Source organism: Gorilla gorilla, chromosome 19 (assembly GCF_029281585.2).
Source record: "Gorilla gorilla gorilla isolate KB3781 chromosome 19, NHGRI_mGorGor1-v2.1_pri, whole genome shotgun sequence".
Classification (NCBI taxonomy): Eukaryota; Metazoa; Chordata; class Mammalia; order Primates; family Hominidae; genus Gorilla; species Gorilla gorilla.
The window spans coordinates 43,072,257-43,084,393 of NC_073243.2; the positions used below are offsets into that span (position 1 = coordinate 43,072,257).

The 12,137-nt window shown below is 46.2% G+C and overlaps 1 protein-coding gene across 15 annotated transcripts in view; it reads right to left on the bottom strand.

Annotated features, from left to right (window-relative positions):
* Nucleotides 1-1,525: 1,525 nt before the first annotated feature.
* Nucleotides 1,526-12,137, bottom strand: part of MAST4 (microtubule associated serine/threonine kinase family member 4) — a 569,247-nt gene continuing 558,635 nt past the window's right edge. For all 15 annotated transcript variants that reach the window (XM_055367639.2, XM_031003271.3, XM_055367638.2 and 12 more), the window contains 3 exons: nucleotides 10,500-10,636; nucleotides 8,308-8,489; nucleotides 1,526-7,949 (listed from right to left, as the gene is read on the bottom strand). In XM_055367639.2, coding sequence (XP_055223614.1) covers nucleotides 4,045-7,949; nucleotides 8,308-8,489; nucleotides 10,500-10,636 — 4,224 coding nt within the window. In that variant the 3' untranslated portion in view covers nucleotides 1,526-4,044. The remainder of the gene's footprint in view (nucleotides 7,950-8,307; nucleotides 8,490-10,499; nucleotides 10,637-12,137) is intronic.

Genomic DNA, 12,137 nt, shown 5'->3' on the forward strand with positions numbered 1-12,137 from the left:
TCTAGGGTAAGGATACATTTAAGGAACTGGCCTTTACCCAAAGAATATGGGTGCGACTTAAAGGTTTAAAGCAGGATAGTAACATGGTGTGCTTACACTTGAGCAACATCGCTCTAGGGACATTGTGAAGAACAGACTAGAAGGGGTAAGAGCGAAGGCAAGAAAACCAGTTAGGAGGCTGTTGAGGTCATCTGGAGAGAGACTATGATAGAGACCAAACTAAGGCTGCCAGTAGCACAATAGTGATGGGACATGGATTGCACAGAAGAGTACATTGTGAAATCAGTGAAGCTTTTTTTTTTTTTTTTAAGATGTAAGGCAAGAAAGAAGAGGTTTAGGCAGAAATCTAGGATCTGACTTGGAGAAAAGATGGGGAATACAGTGAGCTTTGAGAGAAGGGGCACCAAAATAAGCATATTTTTGAACATTTTGAGTGTGAGGTGCCTGAGCCAAGTTGAAACGCTCAGGGACCAAGGATGAACCCAGGAAACACCAGTATTTAAAGGGACAAGAGGACAAGGAAGAAATTCTCTAAAGAGAGAAAAAGAACAGGTTGAAGACAACTAGGAGAGAGGGCTGTCAGGGACAGACCGGTTCTCAAGATGGTCTACTGAAGTGATGTCTTGACAAGAGGGCTTTAGAGTCAGCTGTGTCACTGGTGACCTCTGCCAGAGCAATGTTGATGGCATGGGTGACAGAGCCAGGTTTCAAAGGGGTGAAGACCCAAAAATACTAAGTGCAGACTCCTCTTGTAGGATGTCACGTGACAAGGGACAGAGGGAAAAGGCCAGGTAAAGAAAGGGTTTTCTGAAAGGAAAGAGACAGCTGGGGAGGAAAAAGAGAATGCTGAGGCAGACTATGGTAATTGATGGAGCAAGTTCGTGAGAGAATGAGAGGAGGTGGTGGTGGTGTCACAGAGTAAGGAGAATCAAGACCCCCTGAGTGTGGGAAGATGGTGAGTGTGAGTGTAGAAGCTGGTAAGTTCTGCAGGCAAGGAAAAAGGTTGGTAGAAAAAAATAGGAAGAAGTTAAAGGAGGACTTCATCTTTTTTTTTTCTTTTTTTTGGAGATAGGGTCTCGCTCTGTTGCCCAGGCTGGAATGCAATGGCACAATTATAGCTTGTTCACTGCAGCCTTGAACTTATGGGTTTAAGTAATTCTCCTACCTCAGCCTCCTGAGTAGATGGGACAATAGGCGTACACCACCACACCCAGCTAATTTTTCAAGTTTTTGTAGAGATAGGGTCTATGTTGCCCAGGTTGGTCTCCAACTCCTAGCTGAAGCCATCTTCCTGCCTTAAGACTCCCAAGTAGCTAGGACTACAGGTGAGCACCACTATGCCCAGCTAAAGGACTTAATGTTGAAGAATATTTGTGTACATTTTTAAGAAAAAAAGGCAAACTGTTCCACTCAGCAAAAGGTAATCTGTAAAAACCTATCCTTTCCATAATACCAGAGTAATAATCAGTAATATTTTTTGGAGGTGGAATGTATATGAGTATATTAGAAAAAAACTTACGAGTCGTTATCTTTTCATGCTAAATTTTTATTTCAATGTTATGCAACTGCATAAGTATAAATATTTTGTTCAATATACAACAATTATGACGTCCATAAGGAATTTCTTAGAGAAAATAAGACTGCAAACACTTTATTGCACAGATCCTAACAAACTTTTAAGCTGGTAAATCTACAGCTGGGAGTACTACCAAGGAGCACATCCTACAATCACACAGAGACTGACCAAATAGAACACAATGAGGAGAATTTCTACCAGCTGATTGGAGAGGTTTACAACAACAAACATGTAATACATGAATGCAACCTTAAGTACTCTTTACTCATTCATAATGAAAAACATATTTGGCAAAAATGATACACTATACAAAATATACATAAAAATATCATTTGTAAACAAATAGCTAGTTGTGCTTTAAAGGAAATTGGACAGTTAAAAAGCAAAGGCTTGTAAACCATGAACTACCTCCCCGACAGACTTCTCCCGATGGCTGAATGTAGGATTGGGTTATGACAACTGCCAAACACAGATATGTATTATAAACGTTGAGACCAGTTTTGAAATCCATTTAAACTCTTGTAAAGTATATATATATATTTTTACAGCTTCACAATATAGTGATGGGGAATGGCTAAAACCATATGGGAAAAAAAATTAGGGGCAAGGAGGAGGCTTTTTTCTTTTTCTTTTTTTGTTTGTTTTTTTCCTTTTCCCCAAAGCCAATTCATTTTACAACGAAGGACAACTGAGCAGTCAGTTAAGTTATGCCTTTGTTTTCAGAGTGGAGTTTATAGCCTCACTAGAAGATTTACAATCCATAAGGCCATAAGATGATGCTGTGCTTAGATGAACAATTTTATAGCGTGAAGATACTAAGACATCCCCCAAGAGAGTTTGGGTGCTAGATTAGTTATTTATTGGTAATTTTTTTTCTCTTACAAAACCAAACAAAAAATTCTGCTATGGTTCCCAAGCAACTTATAAATACTTATCTGTATTTTCTCTTAGTGCCTTAGTATTTATATCAGCAAGTGCCATCTTACAATACAAAACAAGCCACCAAAGAAACTGCAACAACAAAAACAAAAACAAAAAATCAAAAACCTTCAGCACTAAAATGATGACAAATTCTACATATTCCACGGTATACAAAATTTAAATAAGGCTTAGCAAAAGTAAAAAGGATGGTCACATTCAAGCACCAAATAGCTCCAGCGAGTCTCTTTGTTACAAAAATGCTGCTCTGTATTAAGACAGTATTTTTTGCATACAAATAAAGAGATCAGGTTATGAAATGTGTGGAGCTACTAGATGCAGCAGAAATGAATGTGAAACCCAGGAACTTGCTAAAAACAGCAAGCTTCATCTACAACATAAGGCCCCAGCTATGTATTAAAATGTATCTGATGTCCTGATTATTCTTTAATTGATATGCTACGATGCCAAAATCCACCCCCAGTTCTTTTCCTCAAAAAAGCAAATTTAAAACCTCTTCCAATGCCTGATGCTTATTACTCAAGTACTAGAAGATTTGGGTGCAGCCAGTAATTTTCCTTTTTATTCAAGAGCAGGGCTGGTGCAGGACTACTACAAAATGTGTGCTTCTTGGACTAGTCACTCACAGCATAAAGGCCTGAGTTTAAGAGTTTGAAAAGAAGGAAAAGAAAGCAAACAGAAAGAAAGTTGATGTGTGTTTATAGTCCCCACTCTACCTCAGGTGAAGGCCAGACATCCACATCCACAGAAAGGAACAACTGGCCTTTTAGACAGTTGGACCAGGGATCCAGTGTCCATTAGGATGGCCGTGTAATGAAAATGGCTAGCTCCACTTGTCCTGGCCATTCCTAATGGAGGAGGATTCCAAATGCAGTACTTAGAGTAGTTCTTGCTTTAGATCTGGAAATATAGGTAGCCAGATACAGTACTATCAGAAACTCTGGTTAAAATACACATAAAAACTCAGAATCTACTGTGTTTAGGGCTTTCTTCCATCTTAACTTAGAATGTTTTAGCTTATAAAAATGGAACCTTGAAATAGTCTCTTAAACCACAGACCAAAACATGTAGGTGGATGTGTATATACACGAATATGGGTGTATCTCTGTTCACACACACCCAGTTTTGACCATTTTGCTTCATTACTACATTATGATAAATGGTAAAGCAAAAATCTTATTTAAAAAAAGCTGTAGTAAACGACGCAATCAGCAGCCAGGTATAGACTCTACATCCCAAACCAAACACGATGCTATATATTTACAAAGAAAATCATTTTCCTCAACAACCCTCAATTTTTTTTTTTTTTTTTTTTGGTACAAACACTATCTGGTAACAGTTTTACCGGTTACAACTGGGAAGGCATCTGGAAGAAGGTCCCCTCTTTGTCCTTCTCTCTCCCCTGTCTCAATGAGGCTCCGAGCTCTGCCTGGCGGACATTCCCACACAGTGCTGGTTTTGAAAGGTAGTCAAGACACAGTCGCCCGTTCAGGACGGGTCTCCACAGTCCTACCCCGGGGCCCTCCCCGTTACAAGGCCTTTTTGTGAGGGCTGCTACGCAAACTCTCTTTCCCCCGCCTCTGCCGTACCACAAAGTCCTTCTCATTAGAAAGGGAGATGGGGCGGTCAGTGTTTGGGGCTGGGGATGGCTTGGTCACGTCTCTGCCCACGTTCTGTTTCCTAGCTGGGGGAGGCTGGGCTGGGGCAGGGTCCTTCCCTTTGGTTTCCCCTACGGTGGCAGTCACCGAGAGAGCCCTGTCCCGGTGGCTGGCCCCGCCCATGGTGTTTGGGTCGGGGTGGTGTGACTCCAGAGGCAGGGTGGAGACTCGGAAGGAGGGCAGGGAGTCACTCTTTGTCATGTGGGTTCGGCCCTCCCCGGCAGGCTGAGCCTTCCTATGGTCCCTGTTGCTGGGGGCTGGAAGCTCCAGCATGCCCCCGGCGGCCTTGGCAGAAGAGGTGTCGCTGCTGGCTGCAGAGGCCTCTCTAACTCCGGCCCTGGTTTCAGGGAAGCTGGAGGAGCAGCTCAGAGACTTTTCCGGGAGGGCCGTGGATCGGAAAGAACTCTGCCCAGTGGCTGAGGGGGACCGTTTCATGCCATTGGGCTTGTCTGCCTCCGTCGGTGGCTTCTGGGCACCGGGCCCTTTCCCTCTGGCCTCAGGGAAGCCCTTCCCCACCCCCGCGGCTGGCCGCTCCGCGCCTTTCAACCGGTTCTCGCTATGCGCAAAGGCAAGGCCGGCCTCGAGCTTGTCGCCCTCTGCTGGAGCATAAAGTGCTTCAGTGCATTTCTTCCCTTCCGCCCTTCTGTCGGTGTTGGCGGCCGGCTGAGTCGGGCTTTTGTCTGTCTGTCTGTTGTCTGTCTGTTTGCACAGGGTGGGGCAATCTTTCACAGTGGATGGTTTGGGGTGCTTTGGAGACAGGGTTTGCTTTTCACCAACAGTGGACAGTTTCTGGTCCGCTGGCTCACTAGGCCCTGGGTGTCCCGGCCTTGGCAAATGCACAGGCTTCTCCAGCACCTCCAGGAGCCGCCCACCACTGGTGGGTTGTGGCTTGGCGTCTAGAGGACCCCTGTCAGTGTGCAGTGGGACAGAGGGCCCACCTTCTCCCTGGCCAATCCCATCGCTGGCTTTGTTCTGGGAGCCTGGGGTAGTAGGAAACACATCCGGCCCACTCTTACTGTGGCCCTTCCCCTCTCTGCTAGAGCCACCGAGGGACTGAATGGCAGGCTCTTTGCCCTTTGTGGCCCCGACACTTGGTTTCTGAGAGGAGAGGGACCGGTCGGGGTGCTTAGTCTTTGGAGGGCCCGGGTCAGGGCCAGGCCGGGGCTTGTGGCTGCTGCTTTCACTGTGCGCAGCAACAGGCTTGGGAGGGTCCTGGGGGCTCGGGATGGGCTCTGCAGTGCTGGGCTTGGCCCCCGGCTCTCTGCCAGAAGCGTGGCTTGGGGAACTGCAATGCTGCCTGGCAGCCGGGCTGGGCAGGTCTCTGGCCGTCAGAGGGGGCGGAGGGATGCTGCTGGGATGCCTTTGTAGAGGCTGCTCCTTCCTTTCAGGTTCCTTGGCACCATCTTTCTGCAAAGATGGGAAACTGGAGAGCTTTTCACTCTTCTCACTCTCAATTCCAGGTGGCTGCAGAGACCGCCTGGCAAGAAGCGCTTCGGGCTTGGGTTCCACGCCACGCCTCACCTTGCCCAGCTCCTTCTCACAGGGAATTCCAGCTGAGTGCAGAGAGGAGTTGTCTCTGGGCGGGGGCCTCGCCTCATCTGGGCCATCTTTGTGGTTCGTTTTCCCACCCGGCGCCCATGCTTTCTCCATGGCCTGGGTCTGTGTATAGAAATCTGGGTGGGTCCTTCCCACAGAGAGGAGATTTTTGGAGTTGTCACTGGTTTTCGCAGTTTCTGGAAAGCACAGTTCCATGGAGGGCTCTCTGCATGTGTCAGCCCTCGCAGCAGAGCGCTCGCTTCTGGCTGTGGGAGGGCCTCTTTCAGACGATTCCCTCAGGCCTGGCTTCTCCCTTGAGGGGGAAGCTTCAGGTGGAAGCGGGCAGCGTGGCCTGGCCGGGTCAGGGCTGTGGAGGTTCTGCCCCAGGCAGGTCAGAAGCTTGGGGTCAGTGGTGTGGTCTTGGTGTTTAGGGGAGCTGCCCTCTCTCTGTTGGGGATTGCTTTCCATGACTGTTCCGGGGCTCCTGGCAGTAGGATGGGGACCTTTCCTGTCCCTCTTTAACTCTGGGTCAGGCAGGGAAACTGCTGGTGAATTCTGGAGACCTCGGCTGGGGGGCAGGAACCGAGGCTCCAGCAGGTAGGATTTATTCATCTTTAAGCTGGAAGGAGAAAGCTCTCTTGCACTGGTGGTATCATTCTTTTTCCCACTGCTGCTGGGGGGAGCTGGTGGCACAGAGGCCCTCACGTCACCACTTGGGCTGGGGCTCTGTGCAGACTCCGGGGAAGGCAGTTCTGTCTTGGAGGCCTGAGGTCCGGACAGGAGAGCAATGTCCAGAGTGCCCTCGATCGGCTTCAGGCATGAGACAGACCTACCTTCCAGCTTATACTCGGAGGGGCTCTTCCTAACAGGGGACTCAGGAGCAACCAAGCCAGGCTTCTCCGTTCCACTGTCCACCCGGCCTGTTAAGGCCTTGAGGGGAACAAAAGAGACGGCACTCATCTGAGCTGCATGGGTGCTGCTGACAAATGCTCGGCTCTCAGAAGCCGGCGGGGGCTCCTGCTGCCCACCCGTGGGTCGGACTGGGTTCCCTGGCAGGCATTCGTGGGAGCCAGCTGTCATCTTGGGCTTCAGCACAGGGCAGAGGTTGTCCTCTTTGTCCTCAAGTGACATTTTCTTTCGGAGGTAATCGATGTTGGCCAGCTTGCTGTCTAACTTCTCACATCGGAGAAGCTCCTTGGCCTGGGAGGACTTCTCCGTGCCTTCCCCCTTCCCAGAGATGCCCCTGTCGAGGGAGTGGCAGAGACCATCCTGGAGGGTGCCAGGAGCGGGGGCCCGTCTGAAGTCCCCGCCACCCTGGCCGTGCTCCGCAGGCACCGGGCCATCCGACGTCGCACCCTCGCTGGCGCGCACGCTGGCCTGCTTGTGAAGAGCGTCCTTCAGCAAGCTGCCCAGCGGTGGCGCCTCCTGCATAGACGCTTTGTTTTCAAAAGGACTTGACCTTTCCACAGCCTTCGGATAGATTTTCTTCTCTCTCTCTTCCAGCTTAAACAGAGCAAAGTTTTCCAAATCACTCCCGGGTCCATGGGATTTCTGGTGGGATTCCTGTTTCTCTGGGAAGCCGTCTGGCTTCTTCACCACCACCTTGGCCTTCAGCTTGTCGCGGTCCAGGTCGTCCACAGACTCCTGGCGGCCCACCTTCCGGGTGACTGGGCGTTTCAGGCAGCCTTGCTCCACTGGCCGGGCGCGGCTGAGCGGCGGCACGTCGCACATGTTCTCATCCAGGCTCTGCAGCGGCGCCTCCCGCTGGGACTGCTCCCGCTGCACCTCCTCTTGGGTCACCTCCAGGCTGTGCTTGCGGGAGCACAGGTGCTTCTTGTCACTGCCGTAAGAGGGCGACAGCTTCTCCTCGGACTGCACGCGCTTGAGCAGCGGGGACCTGGGGGGCTCCGCACTCTTGGGCCTCACGATGTGTCTGACGATGGTGGGCGGGGAATGCATCTTGCTGGGAAAGGCTTGCGCGATCTTGGAATTGCCCAGTGAGTGTCCCAGAAGAGGGGATGGTGACCGCTGCGGGGAGGTGGGTTGCGGGGTTGGAGAGGGCGTCCGGGCCAGCGGGGACAGTGGGATGTTGCCGGCGGACTTTCGCCTTCCGGAACGGTACCGCTGCCCGCCGAGTTTTGGTGCAAGACCGTGGAGAGTGCTGGGCCGGATGTGCCCGGACCCTGCTGGGGAATTGGGGGCACTAGAACTAGGGGAGCTGCTCTGGGAGGAATTAGTACCTGTGGATGGAAAACAGAAGGCTGTGAGCATCCATGGTCATTTTCCCCTTTTTTTCACAGTTGTAGCCCAGACTGTATTAGGTAAGGCCAGGTAAGATCAGCAAATTGTCTCAGCATTTAGCTAGTGGAATAAACGCTTTTCAGATAAGCCTCTCCAGACCAAGGTTTAGCCCCATACTTCTTGACTTATTTGTTTGGTCAGAATAGCCACATCTTATGACCTCTCTATAAATCTGTCTTTATAATTGACACCTTCAACCTGCTTTCTTTCAGCTGGAACAAGCTTCATGTTTTTTGGGGACCTCACATGACTTTACCTCCCGTCCCCTCTGCTGTTTAGACCAGGAGACTCACTCACCAGATGGGAAGTCAGGGGTGGAGCGGTGGCTTGGTGTTGGAGACCGGGGAGACAAGCTATGAGTGGGGGAACCTGGGAGGCTCTCACCCGATGACAGGGATCTGTTCAAGCAGGAGAAACTTCGGCTGGTGTGGAGTAAAGGAGAAGGCTGCTTGGCTAGCTTTTTGAAAAGAGATCTCCTCCTACAGAAAAACAGGAAAAAATTGTTCAGTCTTCTTTCAGAACTATTGCTGCCTCCCCAAAATACCATTGTGCTCAGTTCAATAACTCCGTGTGAGGGACAGGGATACAACAGCAGATCCTATTAAAGAGCAGAACACCACTTTCCTATTAGAAACCTTCTTATGACATGTAAAGGAAGAGTATTTAATAGTAGACAATGGAGACTCTCTCAATTCCAAACACTTAAGAGTTGGAAAAATAGGAAAAATATAAAATGCATTAAAAATACATTCATTTACTTGTTAGGTATATGAGGAGGATGTTCTTTGCTTGAAAGCTTCTGAGTACCTACCCCTAAATATGCGGACACAACTTAACTAAGAGATAATACAAAGTAAACCTCTGGAAGCAAAACCATTGTATTGGAAATCAAATTCTTTAATGGTGATAGGCTGGGCAGAGGCCAATGAAGGGCTATTTGCTGTGCTTATTCCATTGTGGGCTCTTGAATATTCCTAACAACAATGCAGGCTGTACAACGACATAGAAAAACCGAGAAAGGTGAAGCTGAAGCGTATCGTATCAGCAGGGCAGCAGACACTGTACTGCAGCAGAAGCAAATGTGGATTTGGTACTCAATGAGCACATCTTAAGGCAAAAGCACAGCTTCTGACACCTTAGCAGGGCATCGGGCTGTGCAAAGTTCTTTTACCATATAAGCCTATATATGGTAAGATCTAACCCACTCCACATAAGCTTAAAACAAAGTTTCTGGTTGCTAGCCCTTGAAACAATTTGTTCTAAATGATTTAAAGCACAGCCAAAATATAAAGCATAATAATAAAGAAGATCTTATGTGTGTGTAATTTTAATCAGAGTAATAAATGTACTTGGGTGAAAAAGTCAAATAGTTCTATTAACATACAATGAAAAACAGCAACTCCTCTACTCGAATTTTTCTCTACTCCCCAAAGAAGTCGCTTTGTATTCTTTTACCTGTTTCTTCTCCCATTTGTCTACATATTGCTAAATGTTTGTACACTGCTATTTTTTAGTTTTTCAGTTTTAGAAATTACCTGTTGATTTTCTACTATGAAAGATGATAATTAAGCTCTTATACAACCACCTTCTACCTTGCAACCAAATATATTTCCCCTTTTCTATTCTTCCCAATATAGCGAAAGCAAAATTTTTGGTTAGAAAAACAGCGGGTATTTTATCTTATATTATAAATATTGTTCACAGCTGGGCCATATGAAACATAATTCTGTTCTTTTCTTGTATAACTTTATTTTCCCCCCAGAGTTAATACATGGTTTTTTGTTTGCTTGTTTTTCTACATTTCTATCATCAAAAATCCTTTTAATATGATGTGACTCATCAGGCCCAATTGAGTAAAGAAATGCTGTGGCATTGCAAAGGAGGCACACCCAGAGAGCTGCCTGGCAAGAAACAGCCCTGCCAGAAACACATACCTCTTGCTAGTGTCTGCAAGCAGCACAAAAAGATACTGATCAGTGCTTCCCAGGCTACAAAAGTATATAAGCTAGTTCGTTTTTCAGTGAGTAAAACAAAGCCCTTTTATTTCTAGGCTTATTCAGAACCTTTAAAGATACAGTAATTTTAGAATATATGGCATTTTAAAAATAGCAACTGTTTGTTTTTTGATAATGTAAAGGACATTTTAAATGTAGATTTAATGTTAAAAACCACCTGAAGATCCAGTTCCTCAATCCAACTCAACTGAAATCAAGTGAAGAGGCTTAAAAAACAGCAAAGGGCTTTTCCTGACATTCACACATGATAAAAAACAATCTGAATCCTTCCACAATGTAAATATGTAAATCCTTTTACTATGGAAATTAATGCTATTATGAATATGGATTTTAATGTGTATATATATGTGAACCGTAACATAAAATTTCTCACAGAAAAATAGATCTTCTTCATATGTAAGCATTTAATTAAGGGGTAACTTTTCCCCAACATAGGTATACACCAAACTTAAAAAGAATACTGATTTTACTAACCTTTCGAGACTTTCTTTCTTCTTGGATTTCTTGCTCCGCCTCACCATCCGGCTCTTATAGCTGTTTCTCCTGGCTGGTCCAGTTTTGATTGATGTGTTTTCAAATGGGGTAGTAGTGATTGACACCTTATTCCCACTCTAAAGAAAAGATGAGGTGGCATTAAAGGGAAATGCTGTGATGAAGCAAGATCAGAACAGAGATGAGAGATTCATAGACAAATACAAATAGAAAGGAACATACATATAAAAGGCCTTCTGTTTCTAAATAACCCTTCAATCAAAGAAGTCCTGCCAGAATACAAACTGGGTGGAAGGCAAAATATGAAGTTTCTTTACGAGGGTGAGTTCTGGAGTCCACAGATCTGAGTTCAAATCCAAGCACTGTGCCCTTACCAGGCTGCTACCCTCCCTACCCTCAACTTCCTGTACCAATTAACAATATAATCCTACCTATCTCCTGGGGCTTATTTGAGGATCACATGAGAGCAAGTCTGTAAAGCCTTTTGCACCCAGTGCAACACAAGGAAAGAACACTATAAATAAGATAACTACTTCTTCCACAGGTATTAAGTATTAATGTGCCCAGTGGCTGGCTGCTCTTGGTTGATTTTTCTTTTTTCTCCTTTTTGTGTTTTTCCTTTGGCCTAAAAATTGTAGAGTAACAAAACCGAATGAGACTTTTATTTTTAATTATTTTAAAAGGCTCCTTTTCTATCACCATAAAACCTGTCAGTTTGCAGAGCTGGAACATTTATGCCAGCCAGTAGGAAACCTCTTTTTAACCAGGTCATACAGGGTAAGGTAATTTCTGGTGAGTTTCGGTGTCCTTTCTCTCAATCCTGGGAAGGGGCTTGCTGGGCAGCCTCTAGAGATGGAACTGAGCGTGGAGTCAGCAGTCAGGCCGAGGGGGGCCCAGGGCAGGTGGGTAGTCCCTGGCATCAATTACCCTTCCTGAATTTCATAATAACCAGGGGAGAAACCTGTCCTTTCAAGGTCACAGATGGCCCCGATTACCATGAAAGTACAAGAGGTACAAGGAAAAGGATCTTTTTAAAGGCCCATGCCTGGAAGATACCTAGAGCTCAGCTCAACATGGTACCAAGTGAAGGAGAGTTGGGGGGAGTTAGGTATGGTGGCAGCAGAGGACTGAAAAGACAGGGAATGACTGTCTTAAAGATAGCATCTACCTTCTCCCTTGATTTGGGAAGTAATCCATGCTACAGTAAGAAGACAATAGGAAAAGTATTAAAAAAAAAATTAAGAAGCTTACCACCCAACCACTAGTCATATTTCAGTATATTTCCTGCTGTTTTTTTCTCACGCATGTGTAAATAGGCACATATGTGCACATGCTTTATAACTAATTTAAATCTCAGTTTATTTACAGCTTTATGTTGCTTTTTCATTGCACATTATATAATTTGGAAAAATTTTATCATTAAATAATCTTTAAAAACATGATTTTTACTGGCTGAGCAATATATCCGATCAGATGGGTGAATCAAAATTATGTAATATTTCCTTACTGCTATTGTTCTCTTTTTTTTTTCTGTTTTTTGAGACACAGTTTCACTCTTGTTGCCCAGGCTGGAGTGCAATGGCACAATCTCGGCTCACTGCAACCTCTGCCTCCCAGGTT